At 35.5% G+C, this 27,099-nt stretch overlaps 2 protein-coding genes and 1 non-coding gene across 3 annotated transcripts; 1 reads left to right on the forward strand and 2 right to left on the reverse strand.

Moving 5' to 3' along the window:
* The first annotated feature begins 829 nt into the window (after positions 1-829).
* LOC21406985 (phosphoglycerate mutase-like protein AT74H) lies at positions 830-2,856 on the forward strand. Its single transcript, XM_024175785.1, has 5 exons — positions 830-1,436; positions 1,603-1,722; positions 1,875-2,088; positions 2,315-2,395; positions 2,520-2,856. Exons 1-5 carry the CDS (start codon positions 947-949, stop codon positions 2,632-2,634), a joined length of 1,020 nt encoding a protein of 339 aa, XP_024031553.1. The 5' UTR covers positions 830-946; the 3' UTR covers positions 2,635-2,856.
* Positions 2,857-6,612: 3,756 nt separating this feature from the next.
* TRNAA-AGC lies at positions 6,613-6,685 on the reverse strand. The gene has a single exon. It is a non-coding gene; the product is annotated as a tRNA-Ala (tRNA).
* Positions 6,686-10,119: 3,434 nt separating this feature from the next.
* Positions 10,120-14,162, reverse strand: LOC21406986 (BTB/POZ domain-containing protein At1g63850). Its single transcript, XM_010090765.2, is given in 5 exon segments — positions 10,120-10,346; positions 10,444-10,502; positions 11,290-12,278; positions 12,609-13,199; positions 13,201-14,162. Coding segments are annotated over 3 exon segments (1,983 nt in total). The 5' UTR covers positions 13,648-14,162; the 3' UTR covers positions 10,120-10,346; positions 10,444-10,502; positions 11,290-11,333.
* Positions 14,163-27,099: the final 12,937 nt, after the last annotated feature.

A 27,099-nucleotide genomic window follows, 5' to 3' on the forward strand; every position in this document is an offset into this window, starting at 1 on the left:
ATGTGACTATTTCTGAGAGCTTTTTACTGTATCGAATCGGTGAAATAAACGGAGCCTAATATTATGTTAGAAAATTTACTTGACTAAAATTGTGGTAGGTGGAGATTTTTGTGTACCCATACTACTTCCATCGTAGTTCCCACATATTATAAAAGAAAAGAAAATATTCCACAGTCTAAAGTTATCTTAAATTCATAAGATAGCAAAATGAAAGTAGAGGGAGAGGCTAATAAGCTCCACAATTTGTTTTGTCTTTTAGCATTACTTTTAAATTTGGCTTCTAACAAATAAAAGTTATTTGTTTTATTTTTTATAACTCAAAATAGAACAAAATTTCATATCCAGAACTTATAATTAGAAGCATGTAACTTGAACACTTCTGCCAATTGACACATCAATTTTTTAAACGGTTTCGTTTGGTTCACATAACTAGTTTGTAAAGGTCATTTTTTTAATGGTTTTAATTACGCAACTTATTATGATAAACTCATATGAGAATTCCATATATCATTTGAATTTATAGAAGGTAAAATGAAACCATCACTATTATTCGCGTGTCAAATTTGAAATTAACATTTTTTATTAAACTTTTTTTTTTTTTGAAATAACAATATGTCTTTCTAATTTAAGAAGTTGCATCAAAGGGAGAAAAAAAAGGAGTATAAAAATACTTGACTTATTAAGTTTCGGGAAAAAAAAAAAGGTCCCAAAATTACAATTATTTTCGTCCACAAAAAGGAAGAAGAAAAGAAAACTACATTATCTTCTCCAAGTATATGCATGCTTTAATTATCATTCAAAATTCCACGTAGGATCGTGGTCAATACTCCTCACTTATCATATGGAAATGAAAAGTCAGAGAACGACCGAGTTCAACCCCTAATGGCTAATGCTATCAATGGAACTAACTTCTTTCTGTTTGTAATTTTCCCGCTAAACAAACACCATGCCAGTTCTTTCTGTCACCTTCGCCCCAACACCAGCAATCCCCTTTTCACGTCATAGAATCCCAAGCGCCACCAAGATCCAGTGCTGTAGCTCTAGCCAGGCCAACAATGGCTACGCTAGCAGTACTTTTCCCGAGAAACAACGCCTTGCGAGCTCCTCTGTCGCCGGAAAAGTTCCGCCGCCGCGACCTCACCGGATAATCCTGGTTCGTCACGGAGAGAGTGAAGGGAACGTCGATGAGAGCGTGTACACTCGGACTGCAGATCCGAAGATCTCGCTCACGGAGAAAGGGAAGGCTCAGGCAAGGGAGTGTGGGAAAGCGATTAGAGAAATGATAAAGAAGGACGGGATCGAGAGCTGGAAGGTCTATTTCTATGTCTCTCCTTACAGAAGAACTCGCGAGACTCTTCGTTTCGTAGGTCGGGCTTTTGAGCGCTCAAGAATCGCCGGCGTTCGAGAAGAGCCTCGCCTCCGCGAGCAAGATTTTGGTACTCTTTTCTGTTCTCTCTATGAATCTCAATTTGAAGACCTAAATGCAAGAAAAAAATGGAAAGAATTGTGTGATTGAACTTCCGGGAGTTATTTCAGTTGAACTTTGTCGTGTAGGAATCGAATTGTTTGGAACTAATTTGCAATTTTCTCGGGGAAAAAAAGGAAATTTTCAGGACAGAGAGAAGATGCGAGTTGAGAAAAAACTCAGAAATCTTTACGGTCGCTTCTTCTTCCGTTTTCCTGATGGAGAATCCGCTGCCGATGTTTATGACAGAATTACAGGTACTTCTTGTTTTCTTATCTTTGTTTATAGCAAATGTCGGAAATTTTTGTTCAGTGAAAGCAAAAAAAAAAAAAAAAAGAAAGAAGTCTTTTCTTTTTTATATATATATATATATATGTATATAATTGAATGAAGTGTGTATGTAATGCAGGATTTAGGGAAACACTGAGATCGGACATCGATATCGGGCGGTTTCAGCCGCCGGGGGATAGGAATCCAGGCATGAACTTGGTGATCGTTTCACATGGTCTGACATTAAGAGTGTTCCTGATGAGATGGTACAAATGGACTGTGGAGCAATTCCATGGATTGAATAACTTTGGCAATGGAAGGATGATGGTTATGGAGAAAGGTTATGGCGGAAGGTATTAATCATCTTATATTAAGCTTTACATCATTGGATTATAGGACAAGTTACAATGACACTATTAAAAGGGTGTCATTAGCGCAGCTTCAGTCAAATATCTGTAAATTAAAACTGGGCTTCTTTTTTTTTTTTTTTTTTTTTTTTCCAAATTTTGAATTATGTAATTTAGTTTCTCTCTCGGGTTTATTATGCTTTTGTTTAAATCTATTCTATGATGTCAACAGGTATAGCTTAGCAATGCATCACACTGAAGATGAGCTGAGAAAGTTTGGTTTGACAGATGATATGCTGGCTGATCAGGAATGGTAAGAAGTTTAATATGTCCTTTCAGTCTATTCAGTCCAAGTTATTTGATAGGCAACAAAACCCCAAATGCTATGGAGGGTCTGTTTTAGCCTGACTTTTGGTGATTGTTGACTTCTAATCAAGGCAAAAATTCGCAAAACCCGGCGAGCTGAACTATGATTGCCCAATGTTGACATCCTTCTTCACACACTTTGATGATGAGCGTAGTACTTCGGATTCAAAACTGATTATGCCATGAGTTAACAGCAGCATTTCGGCTCACACCATGGAATGGAACCTTGGGACGCTTTTGTGAACGACGAAGAGCCTGACTAATCATGTTTCATTAGCCATACTCCAATCCAAAACTAGCATATGTAGTAGAGCAACCATGCAATGTACAGATCTGTATATGATCTAGATAGAATCACACAAACAATTAGTAATATTGATCTACAAAAACCTTTTTGTTTTTGTTTTTTTACTAGAGAAGAAACTTAAAGGCGTGTTCATTTTGTCACATAAACAATATAGATGAATAAAATAACTAAAAATAAGAAAAACACAATAATAACAAATTATAGATAATTGATTTACAATAGAAACTGAAATAATAGTAGGAAATTATAGAAACTCTAATTACAATGATAAAACCTTCTAGTTCTCTATCTCGTTCTTCTAATCGTCTTCCCGCACATGAGCCTCTTCATTTTCTGTGAGCCAGATTTTCAAATAGGCATTCTTATCGTACACGCTATCGTGGAGGTTCCATTCTCTCACGGTGTGCCGGACTAGGATTATCTGGCGAGGCCGGGCAGAGAGAAGCTCACGAGGCGTTGCTTTTCAAGAAAAGTATTGCTGGCATGGCCATTGTTGGCTTGAATTTCACCTACAGAACTGAAGAGTCCTTCAAACTTTATCACATCAAGTAACCTAAAAATACTAGAACTTGTGAGAGTGAAGAATTACTATAAAATTCTGGTATGTCCCAATTGAGGAGTTGAGGGTCTCTTTTATAAGGCTTATGGGAGACGATGACTTTATCTCTTTCTCATATGGGGCATGGGGTTAGCCTTTAGTTTTTCCAATTTTATGGGAGCACTTTGAGAGTTAATTTCTCATTCACCTATGCATCACTTTGAGCTTACGAATATGTCATTTTGATCTCCTCATGGTGGAGAACATGAATATATATTACACGTCATTAAAAGAAGTGGATCTTACTTGAAATTAAGTCTCAAAATGGTACCTCCAAATCATTTTTTCAACAATAGGGAAAGGAAAAATAAGAAGTGATTTCCTTTCCCTTTTAACAATGCATGCATTTACTTGCAAAATCTATAATGAGAATTTTATGTGCCCCACAAAATAAAAGAATAAGTGTCTAAATTCATATGTAATTCAATGGCATTTAGTAAACACTAGAAAGAGAACGTGATTGTTGCCCATTACACCATTAAATATATAAATAAACACTAAAAAATCCTATTACCGTTCTCATTAATTCTTTCACGGTTACATAAACCCGGCCTTAATCTTTAAATGAGATTCAGTAAACTACAAAGGTTTCAATGCATTTTTTTTTTTTTGGGAAATTTTGAAATTCTAAGGAGTATAAGGGTAGACAAAATGCCTCAAGCGAATTTTCTAAAAGAAAACCAAATGCAATACCATGTTTGATTAATCTAAGTTCATTTAAGTTATTATTTTTTATCATATATATAGGTGAATCGAATGAGATAAACTGAAATGAGAATCATTCTCTACCCCATCGTTTTATAGCATTTTTTATCACATGACGGATACCGTCTATTTTGTTTTTGTTTTGTGAATATATAACGGTATATACACACTATATACTCAAATATAAAAATTCCAGGCATATTTCTTGAATTTGGAATACAATCAACTCCTAAATGAAGGGTAGACAAAATGCCTCAAGCGAATTTTCTAAAAGAAAACCAAATGCAATACCATGTTTGATTAATCTAAGTTCATTTAAGTTATTATTTTTTATCATATATATAGGTGAATCGAATGAGATAAACTGAAATGAGAATCATTCTCTACCCCATCGTTTTATAGCATTTTTTATCACATGACGGATACCGTCTATTTTGTTTTTGTTTTGTGAATATATAACGGTATATACACACTATATACTCAAATATAAAAATTCCAGGCATATTTCTTGAATTTGGAATACAATCAACTCCTAAATGTCATCAATTTAGTTGATTGAAAATTTGTGCCAAAGGTTTCTAATCTGCTGTTCTTGTGGAGCATGATATATTTATCATATAGGTGAATCGAATGAGATAAACTGAAATGAGAATCATTCTCTACCCCATTGTTTTATAGCATTTTTTATCACATGACGGATACCGTCTATTTTGTTTTTGTTGTGTATATATAACGGTATATACACACTATATACTCAAATATAAAAATTCCAGGCATATTTCTTGAATTTGGAATACAATCAACTCCTAAATGTCATCAATTTAGTTGATTGAAAATTTGTGCCAAGGTTTCAAATCTACTGTTCTTGTGGAGCATGATATATTTTGCCGGCTGCCACACCATTAGTTGCTTGTTCTGCGACGGAAAGAAATTGAGGCCTGGCATTCTGCTGCACTGTAGTTTGTAGTCTAAAGTTTGGAATACAACTGTTATGAGAATGGATGTCGCAGTGAGATAAGGAAAAACAAAGGGATATGCGGACCCGTCTACGTCTTGGATGCTAAGTGAGTGCCTTGCCATCTAAGATACATCCTCGCTTGTTTAGCTTATTTTTAAAAATTTTTAGCAGTTTTGTGCCAAAGGTTTCTAATCTGCTGTTCTTGTGGAGCATGATATATTTTGCCGGCTGCCACACCATTAGTTGCTTGTTCTGCAACGGAAAGAAATTGAGGCCTGGCATTCTGCTGCATTGTAGTTTGTAGTCTAAAGTTTGGAATAAAACTGTTATGAGAATGGATGTCGCAGTGAGATAAGGAAAAACAAAGGGATATGCGCGTCTACGTCTTGGATGCTAAGTGAGTGCCTTGCCATCTAAGATACATCCTCGCTTGTTTAGCTTATTTTTAAAAATTTTTAGCAGTTTCTTTTAAAAAAAAAAAAATCAGAAATACCACTTAATTTGGTAAAAAATATTATTTATACTACTCCACTTAAAAATAAATAATTTACATTTTAAATGTCACAATAGCGCGAATGACATAAATAATATTTCTGAATAAAAACAATGGAAAACCATGTATTTTTTTTTTTTTTTTTTTACATTTTGTGTCGTTTGGTGCATGTTGGTTCCTTACACTATTATCGTTTTCCCATTTTAGTCGTTTCTTTAGGCTATTGGTCGTTTTCTTACTCTTTAATTTTCGCTTTCGTTCTTTAACATTTTCCCCCCTTTTTTTTCCCCTTCAAGTTGATATTGTTTGATTAAGCTACTTGTGTCGTTTTTCATACACCTTTGTCGTTTCTCTGATTTAAGCTACTTATTGTTATCGTTTCTTCAAGTGAATATTGTCGTTTTCTCTCAAGTGCGTGCCGTCTTTTAGATAATGATAATTGCAGTTTAAATTGATGATGTTTGTTTGAGACACAATTCTAGTTGTACATCGCGGAATGACATAAATAATATGTCTGAATAAAAACAATGGAAAACCATGTATTTTTTTTTTTTTTTTTTACATTTTGTGTCGTTTGGTGCATGTTGGTTCCTTACACTAATATCGTTTTCCCATTTTAGTCGTTTCTTTAGGCTATTGGTCGTTTTCTTACTCTTTAATTTTCGCTTTCGTTCTTTAACATTTCCCCCCCTTTTTTTTCCCCTTCAAGTTGATATTGTTTGATTAAGCTACTTGTGTCGTTTTTCATGCACCTTTGTCGTTTCTCTGATTTAAGCTACTTATTGTTATCGTTTCTTCAAGTGAATATTGTCGTTTTCTCTCAAGTGCGTGCCGTCTTTTAGATAATGATAATTGCAGTTTAAATTGATGATATTTGTTTGAGACACAATTCTAGTTGTACATCGCGTTGTTTAGTTTATTGTAAACCCTTTCTTCAGGTTAACCGCCGATTACCATATTCACCTCGTTTTTGTTGAATATTGTCGTTTTCAGTTCTTGCAGATTCATGTAGTTGTTTATCATTTGATGTCGTTTCGTTTTGTTTGTTTTGTCTCATGTCGTTTTTCAATTTTCTGTAGATTTACAAAACATACAAAAAAAATTGGAGATGCGGGGTATCGATCCCCGTGCCTCTCGCATGCTAAGCGAGCGCTCTACCATTTGAGCTACATCCCCAACTTGCTGTCTTATACTATTTTATGTAGTAATTATCATTTATATAATGAATACCTTTCGAGCGCTCTTCCTCTAGTGTGAACTTTTCAAAACCAATGGAAAATTTGAACTCCCAGTATTCTTAAATCTTAAGTATTTACCTTTTGTTTCTTTAACTACATAGTTTATGTAATTATTACTTTCTGATTTGTGGAGCTCATCTCATCAGTAAGAAAAACACCAGAGAATAATACTAAACATTTGGTAGATTGTGAAAGGAACATACGCAGTCTATCAACAGAAAATTCCTAGTGATGTATTTTCAAAAAATGCGGGGTATCGATCCCCGTGCCTCTCGCATGCTAAGCGAGCGCTCTACCATCTGAGCTACATCCCCAACTTGCTGTCTTATACTATTTTATGTAGTAATTATCATTTATATAATGAATACCTTTCGAGCGCTCTTCCTGTAGTGTGAACTTTTTAAAACCAATGGAAAATTTGAACTCCCCAGTATTCTTAAATCTTAAGTATTTACCTTTTGTTTCTTTAACTACATAGTTTATGTAATTATTACTTTCTGATTTGTGGAGCTCATCTCATCAGTAAGAAAAACACCAGAGAATAATACTAAACATTTGGTAGATTGTGAAAGGAACATACGCAGTCTATCAACAGAAAATTCCTAGTGATGTATTTTCAAAAAAACAAAAAAAAGGCGGCGGCTAGAAGTAGTGGTGTTCTATAATTTTGTATATATGCATTGAAGCAGAGCTGATGAAGGATCAAGATTTTTACTTATAGCTTTTAATGGACTTTGTTTTGGATTGTAATGTTATGATGGATTGTAGTGTTCTAAGAAAAACAGGGAATGTGCGCCTCCTAAGTCTTGACCATAAAACCCAGCATGATTACTTTTCTATCAGATAATACAGATTAGCACAGAAGGCATAGTTAAACTTGAATTTAGCTGAAATGACTTTGTTGATCGATTCAAGTTGAGTTGGAACTTTGAGCAAATACCACGCAAACGCTTTTTCTGTCATCTTGAGACCAACAACATTTTAGCGTAGAATGGGCATATTCTTGCCATTCGCTAGAGTTGCTGCGTCTTTTCCGTTAATGTCGTTTGATTAAGTTTTTGTCCATGAAATTCGTTTTCTTTGTTTCATTCATCCTTGTTTTAGGATTTTTTTTATTTTTATTTTTTACGAAAGCTTTTACGACTGTTTTCATTTCCCACTTTTATTCAGCCATTTGGATTTAATGTCGTTTTACAGTATATGTCGGTTAGCACTTCTATGTTGTTTAGCTTTTGTTACCCGTTCGGTGTGATATTGTTCTCTCTTTTTATAGCTTCCTCTTGTTCTCTGAGGTTAAATGTGGTTTCTATATTCAGTCATTGTGTATGATAATTGTCATTTCCATATTTTATGTCGAAAAGTATTCATGTTTTAAATTTATTGTTGTTTTTAAATGATTGTCGTTTCGTTAGGCTACTATTGTCGTTTTTATTATGCATTTCGTTTTGTCTTTGATGGCTTTCGTTAAATTTCAATTATGGGATATTTATTACCTTTTTTATACCTTGTGTTTTAAGTTTATTTAAAATATATACATTCGATTTTTTATCTCATCAAATGTATACATTCAAATTAGATTTAATATACAAATCTATACCTTATCTTGGTTAATAATTGATTTAGACCTTTAAAATGACCAAACAATCTTTAAGAAATAGAGGGAAAAAAAAATTAAAACTTTACAATATTACAAAAAAATAATTAAAAAAAAAACTCATTTGAATGGCATTTTGCATATTTTTGAGGTTAAAACCGTAACTATACAATTTATTTTGTTTTTTTTTTATTTTTATTTAAGGGTATTTTAGGTATTTTAAGGTTAAAATCGAGAGTTGACTGTGGAAAAGTCTAAATTTAGGTATTAAATTTAATTTGAAAGTATATATTTAATGTGATAAAAGACTGAATGTATAGTTTTTGAATAAACCTAAAATACAGGTAAATATCCCTAAAGAGAATTAAACCTGAGGTGTGATCATGCAAATCCATAATTACATATTTCACAGTTGAGTGAAAATCACATTTTCTTGTCTTAGCTCTACCTCAAGTACAGGGACACCAAGAATTGAGATGTGAGTATTACTTCGCTTACTACAGCAGATAAAATTAACTCGCTCTATTCAGTTACTTTTTTTCTCAAGCCATTGTACAAATAGTTTTTTTTTTTTTTTTTTTTTTTTTTCCATTTTTCTAAAAACAGCACATTTTTATGAAAAGGTCTTTATTATTATATTATCATAAGTAATAAACATTTACAACAAGGGTTTTTCCCGTAAATGCAAACATCTTTAATGCAATACTATATTTGAAGTGTTAATTGTAAATTTAACATTTAATGTAAAAACTACTTCAATGCAATGTTATTTATTGGGTTAAATTTCTCATATGTTATACTTTGTGGTAAATTTTCACCAAGTATAACATATGAGAAATTTAACATTTAATTGCTATTGATCGAAATGTTTACTTTTTCATATAATCATTGCAACTTTTATATTTTTTAATTATTTTAAAAATAAAAGTTTACTTTTATAACTTTAAAGCTTAATGATTACGAAAAAGACAAATATAACATTTCAAATAGCATTATGCATTAGAGTAGAAATAAAAATAACATACTATATTATATTTTTTGATGTTAAATATACCATTAGCATTAACATTAGCATTATAGATGGTCTTATTATCGTTTGTACTTTGATTCCTGTTTATAGTATTCTTATCGTTTTTAAGGTATTATTGCCTTCTATCTCGTGCCCTTCCTCAGTTGATGTCGTTCATTCGGGCTTTGTACTTTGATGTTGTTTTCGTGTCTTTTTTCTAGCTTTATTTATCATCGTTTTCTCAGGTTAAATGTGTTTTTCCAGATTCACACCATCTGTTTCTCAAGTTAGTATTGTTTGTACTTTGCTGTCTGTTTCTAGTATTCTTGTCATCAAGGCTACCCTGGTTTTCATAACATTGTCGTTTTCCTGTTGATGTCTTTTGTTTTGAGTTACAGTTGTTTTTATAGGTAATTGTTGGTTTCCACTTGTTTGTTTAACTGTATGCATTTAACGACGATATTTCTATGGACTGTATTCCTCGTTGATTAAATATGTTTTCTGTTTATAGACCAAATTTGGTACATGAAAAAAATCTCCGCTTAGTTTTTTATTTTTTATGTTTTTTTAAGCAACTATATATCTTCAAATACTTTTAAAAAAGCATTTGAGCATATAACTTTTTTACCTTTTTTTGTCCATTAGTTTGCTATTATTACTTTCTGACTAGGATAAGCCAAACAACGAAGCGGAGAATACCATGTACGTTTGAAACACGTGAAACGGTGAAAGCTGGGCTAAAAGATTCGGAAGGGAAAAAAAAAGTTTATTTCAACAAGAAATCGCCAGAGATATTATTCCTTTTCCTCTTGTACAAATCCCGCAAAAAGAAAAGAAAAAAGAATTACATTAGAACAATCATAAGAAAACGTTCTTACCATCTTTGACATAATTTCTCTACAATCAAATAACACACGTAAGCCGAAATGTGTTGAAGTTGTGTTGGGGTTTTGATTAAATACAAGTGAAAACTACCGCTATTCTTTGCATCTTCACCTGCAACATGTTGGCTTGCTGGGTTAGAATTGGCAAAATTTACCATCTCAACTTACCAAAGCAGAAAGCAGTAAAAAAAAACTCTAATTTCCAATACCTTGGAACTCCTTTCTAAATTATTCACCCAACACTGTACCCTTTGCTTTTTCTTCGAAACTGCACGGAAATCAAGTTTTAGATGCTACTGTCCTAAAAATAAATGAGCCAATTTTCCAGCCAACTCTGACTAAATACATAAATATGTAAAAAGTTCAAGCCAGAAGAAAATACAGAGTAGTGTTTTGCCCAAGGGAATCAAAGCCTTACAATTACGCAATAAAAATCCAACCATGACCATTTCAATATTTTGCAAGTTTGAACTTTAAGAGCTATTCTAGTGGTGACTGGATGAGCAAGAAAAAACATCTACAAGGTTAGATGTGGTCTATCAAAAGATCCAGACCTAAATCCCACCAACAATCATTAAAGTGGTTTACCAAAGGGTAATGCTAACGTCTACAAGGTTACAAACTCTTACAGAAGCCTGTTTACTTCAAGATGTGGAATATAACTTGGCTTAAGATGTACATCAGACGAAATTTAACTCCATATTGATAAATATCTGGGACCCTCGTAACGAAACAAATCACACAGAACACCTAGTACGAGAGGAAAAGGTTCAAGATTTTGAGAACCAACTTGCCAAGTAGCTGTTCCAGAATCCAGAGTATCATTAACCAAAAAAAAAAAAAAAAAAAAGTTTCACCACTACATATCATGAATCTTCTTCCAAACTAAACCAAGCTACATCCAGTCAAAAAGAAAATACTACAGGTAAATATGAAGTCAAATTCCTCTGTAAGGAAAAACCACCTTGGTTTAGGAAGAAAGAAGACCAACAAAGTAATCAAGTATAGAAAAAATGGAAGCAATAATCAGCAGAAGGAGGTAAAGGGAGACAGACCCATGAAAGTGCCTTCTTTCCTGCAATCGTGGAACTATAAACTTCTACGAGTTCTCAATTGTAGCAGTTGTAATTCGTAAAGATCGTGTCCTTTCCTGCTCCCCACTACGTCTCCAAAAGGCCCTTCTCCACCAAACTTCAAACCCTCTTTGTATGTTCGGGCAATCTTCACCGGAGTTCAAGAACCGATTAAACCAAGCAAGCAAAATATCTTGTTGCCAAGCTAACGGAAGAGTAAGAATTGTGTTGCTAAGACCATCCTCAATCAAATGTCGATCAAGCCCTCTCGACGCCCTTCTCATCCACCCAAAGTCATCATAAAATGGCACCAACCATGTACGCAAAAGCAAGCCTCTCACATCTTTAGATGCCAATAGCTGCCCTTTCCCAATGCCAACAAACAGGCGTGCTGTAACCCTGCTAACCTCATACCTATGAATTGCAGGCACTTTTAAATGTGCCTCAGCGAGTTCAGTTTGGGACGCCCACGTTTTCAAGAAATCCTCAGCTATCTGCCTATCAATCAAGATATCAAGAATCCAATGCAAATTATCCGCTTGCCTTGCAATCTGACCCACATCTTTGAGGTCTGATTCTGCTGCTCGCAGAAAATGTTGTCGGAGCAACTTCAAGCACCCTTCACAAGCCGAGTACAAAGACTCTTTCCTGAGATCATTATGCGATGCATTCTCGCGAAGCATCTTCAACACCAATCCCTTCATCTCCCTCCTCGCCTTCTCATCTTTGCCCTCAAGAACTACATGTAAAAGCTTGAGAAGCACCTCCTCATTTTCATTTCCCTCTTCAGCCCCATTATTAGCTACTTCAATTGAAACCCTTTTCAGAACTTCCCCCACTCCAACGCCTTCAAGCCGGAGCTCTGACAAAAGCGATGCCACCTTCTCTTCTTCATCCTCGGCCCATGGTGCAGCTTCTAAGTACTCCAAACAAGACATGACCCCGGCATCAAACCCAATTGCAGCCGAAACCTAAAGCACACACCAGACACTCAAAATTCAAACATCTCTCCCCATTTCCAATGGAACACTTCTATTCATTGTTGTCGACTTTTAAATATGACAGGTAAAAACTTGACAATATTTAGATTGTCATTTCAATAGTTGTTGAATTAGACCAAGTTCCTCAAAGACCCAAATAGTTAATTTTCCAAAATTCATATGTACTATTTCCATACCTATAAACCATAGTCTAGAGTCTCCTACGACACAGAGAAAGAACCAAAAAATAAAAAATAAAAAAATTTAAAAGGGCCACAAAAATCCCAACAACAAATTGACAAGATTATGTGGTTTTGTTACCTTCAAAATGCCAAGAACTTTGGGAACATCCTCCTTCATTAGCTTCTTCTTCAGATCCTTGCAATACATCAATCTCAGAGTCTCAATGTAAACCTCCACATCCTCGCAATCCGCGATCTCCACAATGTGCGGCGACGCCGACGACCCCGTATTGCCCGCCGCCCACCGCTGCTGCTTCGCCCACCGATCGGAGAGCTTCACGGCGAAGAACCGGCTGTGTGCGACCAGAATCTGGCGGTGAACGTTCATCGAGACGCTGATTCCGTCCCTGGAGCTGAGCGTAAGCTTGATGTCGCTCGACGACGAGTCGTTGAACTGGTTCCCCGGGCTCCGGGAGCTGAGAATCTCCGAAATCCGCTGCATCGCCATGGCCTGCTTGTCCTGGACCGTCAATAAGACGCCGCTAGGGTTTCTCTGCGAGGTGAGAGCGACGTTGGTCGATTCGATCTGAGTCCGCGGATGGACATCGGGCTCGCTCGCCATCATCTCGAACAGCGTCGGACTCGATCGGGTCTTGTCCGTCGGCGGCGGCGGCGACATTGGGGTCAGCAGCCCGGCGGGGAGGACGGGGGTGGACTTGCTGGAGGTCGAAATCGTTCTGGTTGTGGCTGTGGTGCCCTCCGGAGCTTCCGTGTCCATTTCCGCTGCCGGCGCCGTTGACGGCGGTGGTGAAGTCCATGACCGGAGAGAGGCTGCCGGGGGAGAACCGGATCCTGAAAGTCGACGGCGACGAGCACGGAGACGGGGACTGATACGACGCCGTCGTGACCGTCTGGACTCGCTGACGTGGCAGCGTGGGTGGTGACGGCGGCGGAGGCGGAGGAGGCGGGACGGCGGGCTTGGCGGCGGGGAAGCACCACGTGTTGTCGGTGGAGACGACTGTCGGGTGGCTGACGTGGCAGGAGAATTCGGCGGCGGCGGTGGAGATCGTGGTTCCTCTGCACTTACGGCGTTTGGGCTTGGCGTGTTGGGTTTGGGCTTTATTATTATTATTATTAAAGTGAGCTTTTGTTGTTTTAGTGGTTGTTGTTGTTGCCATGAAACGCGAGAATAAAATGACCTCAGTTGTTTGTGTTTTTGTTGTCGTTTAGTCTCAGGGCATTGGCATCTGAGCGGAGAGAGAGAGGAAAAAAAGTGTAATTAAAAATGGCGGAGGAAACGAGACAAAGAAAGGTGAGAGTGTGTGATCAACGGCAGTAAAAAAGACATGAGGAGATGATGATGATTATGACGAGTCTGAGAAAGCATTAAATGTTAGAGAGAGAGAGAGAGAGTGTGCTTTGCAGAGGGTGATGAATCCTAAATACCATCCCTTGTTTTCTTTCGTCTTTTTTTTTTTTTTTTTTCAGAGAGAGAGAGACATAAAGGACATGGAGAAAAAGCTCAAATGGGCATTAGAGATGATTTTAAGGTTTTTGTGGGTTTTGGATAGATGGGCTTTTATTGGCTTTTCCCCAGTCTTTTGCTCTTTGGATGACTCCGCCGGTGGAAGCTTTGGAGATGTCAGATAAGAGAGAGAGAGAGAGAGAGAGAGAGAAGTGTGGGTGAAAGGTAATATTATAGTAAAGTCCCCACACAAGGCGTGGTACTTTTGTTTGTTTCAGGCATGCAAAAGAAAATAAAATGGAGTGGGACGTTTAATAATGGTGATGTCTCGAGTAAAATTTCCTCCGATATTTATCCAACGTTTTTAAAAGAACACTCAAAAAATATAAAATATCACTGAAGGAATAACAAAATAAAAAATAAAAATAATTATAAAATAATTATATTCAGAAATGCGTATTTTTTTTAATTTTTTTAAATAATTTAATTATTCAATTTAAATCATTAGTCTAGAGACGTTAGATAGTGTTTGATAAAATTTTGTTCTAATACTTTTAGCGCTAGAATGAAGGTTAAATATAATGCTCTTTTGACTTCTTCTAAAAATGATAAGAAGACTCTTGTGGAGATTAAAATTGCTCTTGATATCTCTTTGAGGAACTCGAGCAAGTGAAGAAAGATTTGGAATTCTGTCATGCCAAGTACGAGGCTGATAAAGTCGAACTTGCTGAAGACGAGTTTTGAAAAGGCTACGAAGAAGTCAAGAAGGTAATCATTTTCTATAACAAAGACCTTGACCTTAATCTCTCATTTAATCCTCTTAGTAGTTCTCATGTTGTTAGACTCCTTCGGCATCTACACCAAATGACTTCAATCCTGATGATGAGATGATTGAACCTATGAAGAATTTGGAAAAATCATCAAGTATCGATCCACCAAGCAACACCTAGAAGCTTTTTTTTTTTTAACTCTGCACTCTATTCTTCATGCTTGCTCATGTGTACTTAGACATGGTTGGCTCGCATTTTTTTTATTAAGACTTGTTTTTTTGTTATCTTTCTTGCAACATAATAATTTTTTTTTCTTTGCAATTGCTACATTTTATCAATGTATACTAGCTAAAATATTTTCTTTTTTGGTTTAGAGTTATCTCGTGCCCATCTGGGGTCAGGTTTTCTTTTTAGCCAAGTTTCTCCCTCGGTTTAGGATTTTCTCGTGCCCACTTGGGGTCGAGTTTTTCTAAGCTGAAGCCTTTTTTTCTTTTTTTTCCTTTCTTATTTTGCCGTGCCCACTTGGGGTCGGGTTTTTCCGAGCCAAAGATTTTTTTTTTATTTTCCCATGCCCACTTGGAGTCGGGTTTTTCCGAGCCGAAACACTTTTTTTATTTTCCCATGCCCACTTGGGATCGGGTTTTTTCGAGCCGAAGCTCTTTTTTTTTATTTTCCTAAGCCCACTTAGAGTCAGGTTTTTCTGAGCTAAAGCTCTTTGGATTTTTCCGTGCCCACCTAGGGTCGGATTATTCCCTTTTTCTTTTATTTTCCTGAGCCTACTTGCGGTCGGGTTTTTCTAAGCTAAAACTCTTTGAATTTTCCCGTGCCCACCTAGGGTCGGATTGTTCCATTTTTCTTTTATTTTCCTGTGCCTACTTGGGGTCAGGTTTTTCTGAGCCAAAGCTCTTTTTTCTTTTTCTCTTTTTTTTTTGAATTGATACACTTTTATCCCCCCATTTTCTTTGTCATATTGAACAAAATGAGAAAGAAAATATTAAAAGAAGAAATTATGTGTCATTTTAAATATATTGATAATACTTCTTGAGGTGCTTAACATTTTAAATATGTGTCAGCACTTTTCTAAACTTCCTATCCTTTCGATTCAACCTTTCCATTGGTTACTTTCACGTAGCAGATTCGTGCATCTTTTTAGCTCCCGACCACCACTCCAATGCTATTCTTTGTTTGAAACTTCATCATTAGTTGATATGTCGAAGTTATCTCTCTCATTGCATTCAAAGTTGGTCGCCCTATAATGGCATTGTAAGCAGATGGTTGTTCTACAACCAAAAAATTTACCACTCTTGTCACCTTTGTCTCCCATTCTCCCATAGTAACTGGGAGTGTTATCATTCCTTCAGCGTGAATGCATGCTCCAGTAAAGCTTTGGAGTGGGGTGTTCACGAGTGTTAACTTTGCTCCACCTAGGTTAATCTTGGTTAAAGCATCCTTGAATAGTATATCCGCTGAACTCTCATTGTCGATCAAAATCCGGTGGACTAAGCTATTTGCCACTTGCAAAGACACAACTATGGCATCGTTATGTGGATGAAGCAACTTCCTTGCCTCCTCATCTGTGAAGGTTATAGCGATGTTCTCCATCTTTGTAAATTTTACGACATGTTCCGTCATATTTACAAATTGGCCACAATCGAGACCTTTAGCTTCTCGAGCATACAGGTTCTGAGCCCACATGGAATCACCAGTTTCCGATCCCCCGAAAATGGTCCTAACCTCATTCAGCGCAGAATTATACCCATTATTGTCGGGAGTGCAATTCTTCTCTCTTCTATCACTCGATCCACAAACTCCTGCAACTGGCCTTGTTGAATAAGTGCCTTAATATGTCCTTTTAATTGAAAGCAACTTAAGGTGTCATGGCTATAGTTCTTATGAAAGTAACAATATTTACTTGTATCCCTCTTGTTAGGATCTCCCTTCATAAGGGCTGGAGGAGTCAGCAAATTCTGATGTTGAATCTGCATTAAAATTTGTGCCATTGTCGTATTCAAGGGTGTGTAAGCCCTTATCATATCTGGTGGAGCGTACGCTTAGAACTTTTGCGTTAAGGCAGTCTTGGACTTGTTCACGTCTTGTTATGCCTCTGACTTTTGCTTTTTTGCTTCTAATCCTTTAGATCATTCTTCTACCTTCCGCTTTCCATCATTTTTTGATTGATCCGTTTGAGATTGTCCTCTCTGATTGCGCATGTATTCTTCAGCGCTAATGAACTTTTGAGCTCAAATCACGAGATCGGTGAAGGTTTTTGGTTATTTTTTACAAATTGACTTCATCATATCACATTCCTGAAGCCCTTCCGGAATTGCGGCCACAGCATCACTATCAGTGTATCCTTCCACATAATTTATTTCCTGGCTGAAACGTTTAATGTAGGCTTTTAATGATTCATCAGCTCCTTGCTTAAGGGAGAACACATAAAGCTTATCTTTCTTATGAGTTTTCACTATCACAAATAGTCTTACAAATTGTTGTTTCAGCTGGTTAAACGAAATAATTAACATTGGCTCTAATTGTTGAAACCATTGAAGCGCCGGCCCAGTAAGCGTCAAAGAAAATGCTTGGCACATCTAAGCTTGTGTGGCTCCCCGAATTCGCATCCATGTGCTATATCCATGTATATGTCCTATTGGATTCTCTTTCCTATCAAACTACTTGATGGGAATCAGTAGGGAATTCATCTACCATGATGTCCTCAATGAATGGCGGCTTTGTTTCATCTAACAAGTCTCTTACACCTTCCGGCAAATTCCTGCCGGCTTCTATGTCATCCATTCGCCTTCGTATCATTTTGAGCTGTTGCTCGAGTTGTTCCTCATGGGTGCTCCGGTTGGATTGACTCATGCCTCATCTATTATCATGTCAGTTTCAGTTCTGGTTCACCCTATTTACTTGGCTTCGATAAGATCGTGGTATTTCGGCTCTCATCCTACTCCTGTTTTGAGTTGCCTGGTTGTTTGAGGGCATGGGTACAATTGCTTATACATTCCTTCGTGCGTTGAGTCGATCCCGCAAATCAATAGTGGTGAAATCATCAGACCCAGGTGTCCAGGTGCTAATAACTTCTTCACTATTACGGTTAGCTTTTATCCTGTCAAACACCGATGTCCTAGTTCTTTCAGTTGCATCGTAATGACTCCTAATCCGTGACAAAGCATTTTGATGCCTAGGTGGCTGACGTGGTCCTGCGGCTCGGGCAAGTCCCTTGGTTGATTCCTATTGGATTGACCCCCACCTTTATTCTGGTGGCTCTGACGATGGCTACGCCCACTCCTAGTACTCTGAGAATTTACAGGCCCACTTTGTTGGTTGTTTGCTGGACGAACCGTGTTAAAGGTAGTGATAAGCTGATTCACCATCCCTGCCAACATGTCCACTCGTGCTTTAATCCTATCAGTGCGTGTTGGTGGACGAGGAGCACGTGGTGCCTTTTCAGGATTAGTGCCGAGTCCCCTTGTTTGGGTGCCCTTAGTATGGGTATGTTAAGCACTTGAGACTTGGTCACTCGCCATACCTGAAAATGACTTAGCAATGAGATAGAAAAATTTTAATGCCGGTAGGGCCCTCATTCTAATGCCAAAAATGTTGGAGCAAAATTTCATCCAACACTTATCCAATGTCTGTAGACTAATAATTCGGATTGAATAAGCAAATTATCTAAGGAAATTAGAAGAACACTTGAAGAACACAAAAAACCTCTGAAGGAATAACAAAAACAAAATGAAGACAATCACAAGGCAATTGTATTCAGAAATTAGTGTCCGTCTTTTCCTCTCAAATTAAGAGAATTTATAGTACATTAAGATTGAGGGAGTTCAATTCTCTCATTAATTCGAGAGTTTATTCTCTCTTAATTACAATGAGGCTCTTCACCTTTTTATGAGTTAAAACTGATAAATAATCAATGAGAATTGATTTTCAATTATTCAATGTCTTCAATTAGCATCGGTTACTTCACTTGATTACATCACGCGACCTTTGAACTTTTAGCTCAGGAGAACTTGGGCTATGGCGAGCTTGAGCTTGGGAGAGTTTGGCCTTTGGCAAGCTTGGGCTCGGAAAAGGTTGACCTCAGATGAGATTGACCTTAGGTGAGCCTGGGCTCAGAAGAGCTAGGGCTCGGGAGAGGTTGAGCTCAGATGAGCTTGGGCTCGGGAGAGGTTGAGCTCATATGAGCTTGGGCTCGGGAGAGCTTGGGCTCCGGTGAATTTGGGCTCGGGAGAGCTTGGGCTTCGGTGAGTTTGGGCTCGGGAAAGCTTGGGCTCTGATGAGATTGGCCTCGGGGGAGCTTGGGCTCCGACGAGCCTTTGAATTTATTGTGTGTTTAATGATTCTAGAAATGCCGCCCAACAATGTCTCTGGACATCCTGTTGTGTTGTGCCAATTGTGTAATGTGTGTGTGTGTGTGTGTGTGTGTTTTTTTGTTCATTATTGGTTTTGATTTTGTTGGGTTTAGTCATTTTCTTGGCCACTCCTAACTAGGTCTATGCTAGTTGGGTAACCCCTACTAGGTAAAAAAAAAAGTGTTAGTTTGGAATTTCTCGCTTGATATTATGGATTTTTTTTAAAAAGGTTTGTATTTTTTAAATCAAAAAGATAGAAACACTAGTGTTAGTTTGGAATTTCTCGCTTGATATTATGGATTTTTTTTTAAAAAGGTTTGTATTTTTTAAATCAAAAAGATAGAAACACTAGTATTGAATCGTACGACCACATACTGTAGGAAAATTTTAATCTCGATAAATAAATAGTCCTATAAATAAATTAAGATGAAACACTCAAATGAAATAAACGTGTATTGAGTTCTGAAACTGGATGCCCAACAAAGAACACCAATAATTGAGCACGCATGTGGCTCTTTAATAAATCCTCAATAATCGATGGAAAAATCCAATCAAACGAAGTCGACAAGTCCATAACACAAAGGCTATACCTAACAACCATAAAGACACAAGTTTAATGGACAACCAAACACTAAAAAAAACATAAACACACAAACAAAATAAGGTAAAAACTATTGTTATTACATTAAAAAATGTACAAACGAAGATTCCAAGCACCATCGCCAGAAGACTCTAGCGAGGAGGTAGCCAGTGAATGAACCACCATGGAAGCGAGAAGACATCAAGAGACCCTTGATGAGGCTAAGAAGTTGTCGTTAGATTGCAAGACATGAATGTCATGTTCCACAATCGCCATTAGAAAATGAAAATGCCACCTCTAAGAAGCATATTGTCGCACGTAGAAGAAAGTACCATAAAAACAAGGGCATCTACCGATGGAACTGCCATAAACAACGGCCAAATCGAAAAGAAGAAAGGCCCTACTCCATACACATATCCACCACCATGAAGAAGCCCAAGAGGAGACGACCCCAGAGGCTAAGTTTCAAGGCTAGGAGTTGAGCGATGCGCCTGAAAGTAGCATTGAAGCTCCAACTAACGCTTGCACGTCTAAGATTTGTTTGTCGTTCTCAAAGAGAGAAGGGAAAACAAAAAGACGTGTGACCCTAATAATATAATTTAATATTACATATTATAAGGATAGAGAATAACATTTAAAATTTTATCGAAAAGAATAAATAGTCGTAGTGACTACTCCTAATCAAACTATGGGTGTCAATTGCATTTGTTTAATTTGTAAAACTATGCAAGAAAATAAATAACATGAAGAAATAATATCTATATTAAATTCGAGGAATATTGTTAATCAATATATATTTTATACAAATAATTGAAGAAAAAAGTATAAATATTTTACTAGAATAATTTATATTAACACTAACTTATGCCAATGTCACTAATGATAGTTACATAAATTCAAATTCTCAATGTATCGATATTTTTATTCTTAAACTTGTCAACTTTGTTTATATGAAAGGTAAATAGAATGTATAATATTTATCAATTGAAGTTAGAGCTGTAAGTTTGAGCCGTACTAAACGGGTCGGTCTGAGGCTCGACGTTGTTGGCCCAATCTAAGCCCCGCTTGCTTAACTGTGCATGTCGATTCTGCCTGACCCTAACTCACGGGCCGTCCTGACCGGACCTAAATTTCAAGTTTGAAATTTTATTTGGGTCGGGTCGGTCCAGGCCAAACACATCTTTTAATTTTTTTTCTTAAAAATACTTTGCAAATTTCAGTTCGGCCCTAGACCTTTCAGACTTTAGGGCCGGATCGTTGACCCGAGCTTTCACCTTTAATTGAAACCATCCCTGTAAAATTTTTAATTCATATTTGCTTTGTGGGTTTTGAAAAATGACTTCCTTGCTTAAAAATTGCATTCATCCACAATGTTTTTTACATGCCCTCGAAAATGTCATGTTGACACTGTCCTTCTTGATCTGACTTTGTTGTACATAAGACCTATATGATTCACAACATTAGAGTAAGAAGTGTCTATCATGTCAATCACAAGTAGTGTCAAGCTTAAGCGTTCTAGTAAAGCGTTGATCATATGGTTTTTCTAGTGGAAAAGGTCCTAGGGTTTGGTAAAGAGAAGTTGCTAACTACTTCCTATAATAAATCACAGTAATTTAATGTTATGATTCTTTATAATGAACGATAATTAGTTGAAAAGTACACGTGTATTTTTGTCTCACACGGAAACTACTCTTGAATTGTAGTAATTGGTTTTTTGGGTGGGGGTGGGGGCAATTTTAATGTGCATATGTTACTCAAATTATGAGAAAACTAAGGAAAGGGATGACATTTCTCAAAGGAAAGGGATCAAACTTTAGTAAGGGAGAATAAATTTATGTTTTTTGTTAATTGCTATAAGATTTTTGTCCTCACTATGTTCTTTTAATACTAACTCAAGAAAAACAAAGTTATAAGAGAAGAACACAAAACTAAAGAGGCGAGTCAGGTGACTGGTGAGATATGAAAAACATATTTCTTAATTATCTCCGAAATAGAATTTAAATCAATAACAAATAAATCTTGAATTTGAAGCTTCACTTGGCCTGGGGCAATCTCCTTTATCACGTGAAATTCAATTAAGATGTTTATGATATCATAGCACTTACATTTTGGAATTAATTGTCAACAACCGCATGGAGCTAAGTGAGCAGTGACGAAGTTGAAAAATTTGTTTAGAAGGGCTTGAGTTAAATGAAAGTTTCAAACTAATTTAATAGTGTAATAAACCTCGTCATTATTCTTTTACTATTTATTTTTTTATTATATTTTCTATTAATCTACGGATATTTCTTTTTGTTTGTTTCTACGAATACATGAACTCAAGTAGTTATTGTATGATATATTTTTATTTATATTTAAAATTATAATAGATACAGGCAAAAAGGTTTAAACAATAGTGCATAATTAAAGATAAGAACTAAGAGTGTAAGTGAAAATATTTAGATTATTGCATAAAATTTCAAATTATAAGAGAATTAGGGGCAAAATAAAAAATAAAAAAACTTTAGAAAATTTAACTTTGATTTAAGGGCACTTTAAAATTATTAAAACAAATGAAGGGGAGGTCTAAAAATGTAAAAGGTAATCTTGACAAATACCTCTTAATAATGTATAATTAAAGATAAGAATTAAGGGTGTAAGTGAAAATATTTAAATTATTGCATAAAATTTCAAATTATAATAGAATATGACAAAATAAAAAAATAAAAAAGTGGAGAGGAAATAAAAAACTTTATAAAATTTAACTTTGATTTAAGAGCACTTTAAAATTATTAAAACAAATTAAGGGGGTTTGAAAATTTAAAGGGTAATCTTGACAAATCCCTCTTGAAAGTGTATGAGTAGATTTTTATTTTTTATTCTTAATTCATAACATTTTTAGTCAAATAATTACACTAATAAAATAATATTTATCAAAAGTAAGAGATAAAGATCCACTCTCAAAGATAAATTCTCTATTTTTTTAGTTATGGAGCCTCTTGGGTCAAGAGGAAACTTGAGCCCCTTCTGGGCCTAAGCGGTGGACACATTAAATATTAAAATTTAAATTTTTTACACGAGCCATTTCTCTAAAATTTCAATTCTATCTGCATTTAACAAAAAATTTACGATAGTAGCTTTACGCAGTAATAAAAATCTACAATTATATCTTTATTCGATAAAAATATTGTGCCCTCATTTTTGTTAACTCCGCTACTGATCACAATAAATAGTTATGAAACTGATCCTTTAACACATATTTCTCACTCGAAAAGATGCTTGTCGCCTGAATGAAATATCATACTATAAATTCCAGTGGTAAAAGCTCACGTAGACAACCGGGAGAATTAAGAATTGCCCCATGAAGAAGAAATCCTTTTCTTTGGAACAATGGCTTCTTTGGCATTACCAATGTTATTTTTTACATATACAAAAAGTTTAGCATCACTTTATATAATAATAAATCTAGAAACTCCTTTTTAAAAAAAAAAATCCTGTACTAGTAGTCTAGTATTAAAAAAAAATTACTTTGCACGTCAAGTGCATTTCTATTAATACTTTTTCAGGTATCGATCGACTTGAGAAAAAATCATGACTACGGAAAAGAGCATTAATCATTAACATTGAATAGAGTCAAGAAAGCCTTGGCTTCTAAGCTATAACTAGAGGCACAAAAAGTTTTTTATTTTATTTTAAATTAAGTAAAAAAGGAGCATTTTTGTATCTCTGGCTGAACTCAAAGTTAAGAGCACTCAACTAAAAAAACCACTATAGCTAGCAAAATCAATGTATTGAACTCAATAATTAATAAGGAGATTTTCTGCTATGCTGTCAAGTTTTTTTAATTGTTAGATTTATATATTTTTTAATTTTTACGTAATTTTATACAAATTTAACGGACATAAAACTTAACCTATCAGTATGTTGACGTACTGAAAAAGATCTCTAATTAATATATAGGACAGAAATAAAAAGATTGTTTGATAATTAAACGCTACATAATTTTCCGTCCTTTTCTCATATCAACCTGTGATATTTTTATTGGTTTTCACTTTTTTTATGTCATTTTGACTGTCATGTGAAAGTTCTTTATCTCTCTAAAAAATATAAGAAATTCTTTCAATTTTTAATACGGGACTTTCTCTAATACGCTAACATATTAGTAGGTAAAAAATTTTACCCGTCAAATCTGTATATAATCACATAAGAGTTAAAAAATTTAACGATTAAAAAAATTTAACATACGAGTGTGTCAAGTGTACTAAAAAAATCTCTCTTTTAATACATGGGATGAGAATCTTTCACGGGTTTTTGGTCATGTAAATATTGGAGAGGACAAGTTGGCTCATTCTAACACTATCCTATCTGCCAAGTGCCTTAGTCACATTCTTTGCTTCACGTATAAATAATAATAATTATAAAAAAAAAAACCTCATTACAAGTCATAATTTATGTCATGTAGTAATATCTTGGTGACAAGCATTGGCCCACGCTGATACTTTTTGTTGCCCAATAACCAGACCTTCCTCGCGTTCAACTTTGACTGGAAAAGGAATATTGTTGAACTATGGTTCAAACAAGAAAATGTAGCTTACATTTATTAGGTGTGATTCGTGTAATACATGAAAATCGTGACTTTGAACTGATGTCTCTTCGACAAATTAACATCAACCATAGACTAAGGCATTTTAGTATATAGTTGTAATAAACGCCCCATAACTAAAATTAGGCGGATAATATTGCCTACCTATTATGCAATTATAATCATAACTATACGATTTAGATACTTATAAAGCAAGTGTGCTGGTGTTGCACAAAAAATTCTCAGGAGACACTTAGGGTCCGTTTAGTTCACTAATTTGAGTTTTTAATTCTAGTTGAAATGTGACTTCATTTGAAAGTTTTTTACTGTAATAAAAAAATTAGATGTAACTGTTTTTGAGAGTTTTTTACTATAACAAAATTAGAATTCTAAACTCGAATCGGTGAAATAAACGGAACATTGTTAACCACAATCCCAAATATTAAATATTACCAGTTAATTTAAATGTTACAGTTTTTTTACCAATAACTGCATTTGGATGGATATGATGGGGCGCTCCCACCGGAAAAAATCTGATCCCTTATTTGCATTATTCTATATGAAATGTTATTTACCAATTCAGACATTTTTCTTAATCAAATGGGGTCAATATATACTTGATATTGATTGTTAAGGCATAATTATATCATTCAAGAACAATGGTGGTTATTTGGAGGTAAGAAAAAACTTTGAGGTATGCCTTTTTAAGTTTGTTGAATCTTGAAATTTGACCAATCATGTCTTTGTTGTCGTTTCCAGTATCATCCCGATTTCCTTTCTGTATATAGGCTATTGATGTTCTCTCAGATTAGAAGCGGTTTTCCAGATTCACGTCGTTTGGGTATCATTCTGTCGTTTCTTGATTGTTGTCGTTTTCTTGTTTTACCTCGATGAGTACTCTCGTCGTTGGGATAACGTGGTTTCTTCAATCTATGTTGTTATTTCAATCATTTCTTTCTGTTTTCTTTTTTAAAGAAATTGATATGGTGTCCGTTTCTTTTATAGATAGTCGTTTTTCAGGAATGTGGGTTTCCAACTCACGTCGTTTGAGTATGATGATGTCGTTTTCTAGTTTTATGCGGACAAATACTATTGTCGTTTATCAAGTTTATTTCGTTTTCTCATTCCCCTTGTACTGTCCTTTTACAGGACTTGATGTCGTTTGTTAATTTGCAGTTGTTTCGGTAGGTTATTGTTATTGTTTAGGATTATCTTGCATGAAATGGGAACCGTATAGATAGATACAAGGTGATATGGTTCCTACATAATCGTGCCGTGCTGTGTCGTGTCAGTTCGGCCCATAATCAGTTAAGCTCATTTATACTTCATGTCGTGCTTGGTCTCACTCATTAAAACTTCATGATGTGCTCGTGTCAGTCTAAAATTTAAAATCATAGGTCCGGCCCGGCTTATGGGCCAAGCCCATACGTGTTCATGCTCGTGCCGTATTCATGCTCGTGCCTTTATCGTGCTTGGCACAATAGATCTTTAAACCAGCCCATTGAACCATTGAATCACCTAAAATTATTTTTTTAAATAGTTTCAAATTAAAAATAATTAGAATAAAAATATGATTTCTGATGCTATTATTAAGCAAAAAAACAAAAAACAAACAACTTAGATGCCATCATAATAGAGTTGAGAATGTAATTTACAATTGTCAAAAGCGATAAACATAACCATTACCAACGGCTATAATTTATCAAGGAATCCTATATTAATTTATTAATATATCAAGGGTATATTTTATCAAGATATGATATTACCATTGTTAAAATGATGAAAATTAATGCAATCATTTGATTTTTTTATGGTCAAATGAATTAATTTTAATTTGTTTATGCAGATATATAAATTTTTTAATTATTTATATATATATATGTAAATAGTAACAATAACGTAAAATTAATTTTTTTTTAAAAAGAAAAAATTATATTAGTCGTGCCGGCCCATCGTGCTCGATGGGCCGTGCCGTTTTCGTGTTGTGCTAGTGCTTGTCATCGTCCCATATCGTACTAGACCCACATGCTTAAAACTATGAGCCTGTCACGGTCCACCACCTCATATCCTGTTTAACACGGCTCATCAAAATCTCGTGTTGTGCTTGGCTCAAAATTTTTGGTGCCATGACATCGTGCTCGATAGGCGGCCCAACCTAATTGACATCTCTCATGGTTCCCGTTACCTCTTGGTCGGCATGCTAAGAGCCAGTCTTAGAGTACTTGAGTCTGAATTTTTACCGTTTACTCTTGATTAATATATTTTTAATTAAATAACTATATTAGTTAAAAAGATATAAATAAAGGGTAAAAATCTCACTCTAAGGGGTATTTGATCAGGTCCAAAAGGCTTTTATGTGTCCAGGTCTGTATCATCCACCGGCCCAAACAATGGGGAAGACATGGATCACATTTGAAAAACTGCTCATTGTAAGCCATCACTATACGTGTTTTATGAGATGGGTATTGGTGTGTATGTATGAAATGAATAAAAAGTAATGGCATAGTATAATGTTCAATAGATTTCTCTTAAACAAATTACTCAAAAGAATACCACTAAAATCTTTTAGTGAGAAAAAAGGTTCTTAAATCAAATGATTAAACTACATAAGAATTATTAACCGACATGTGCAATATTCTCCCTCATGTACCTTGGATTTTACTACTTGTCTATATTACTCATGGAAATCCTTATCTCTCTCTCTCTCTCTCATGTTGTCATGAACCAATATATATATATATATATATATATATATATATATATATATAAAATTATTAACCGACATGTGCAATATTCTCCCTCATGTACCTTGGATTTTACTACTTGTCTATATTACTCATGGAAATCCTTATCTCTCTCTCTCTCTCTCATGTTGTCATGAACCAATATATAT

The sequence above is a fragment of the Morus notabilis genome, unplaced genomic scaffold (genome assembly GCF_000414095.1).
Source record: "Morus notabilis unplaced genomic scaffold, ASM41409v2 Scaffold297, whole genome shotgun sequence".
Lineage (NCBI taxonomy): Eukaryota > Viridiplantae > Streptophyta > Magnoliopsida > Rosales > Moraceae > Morus > Morus notabilis.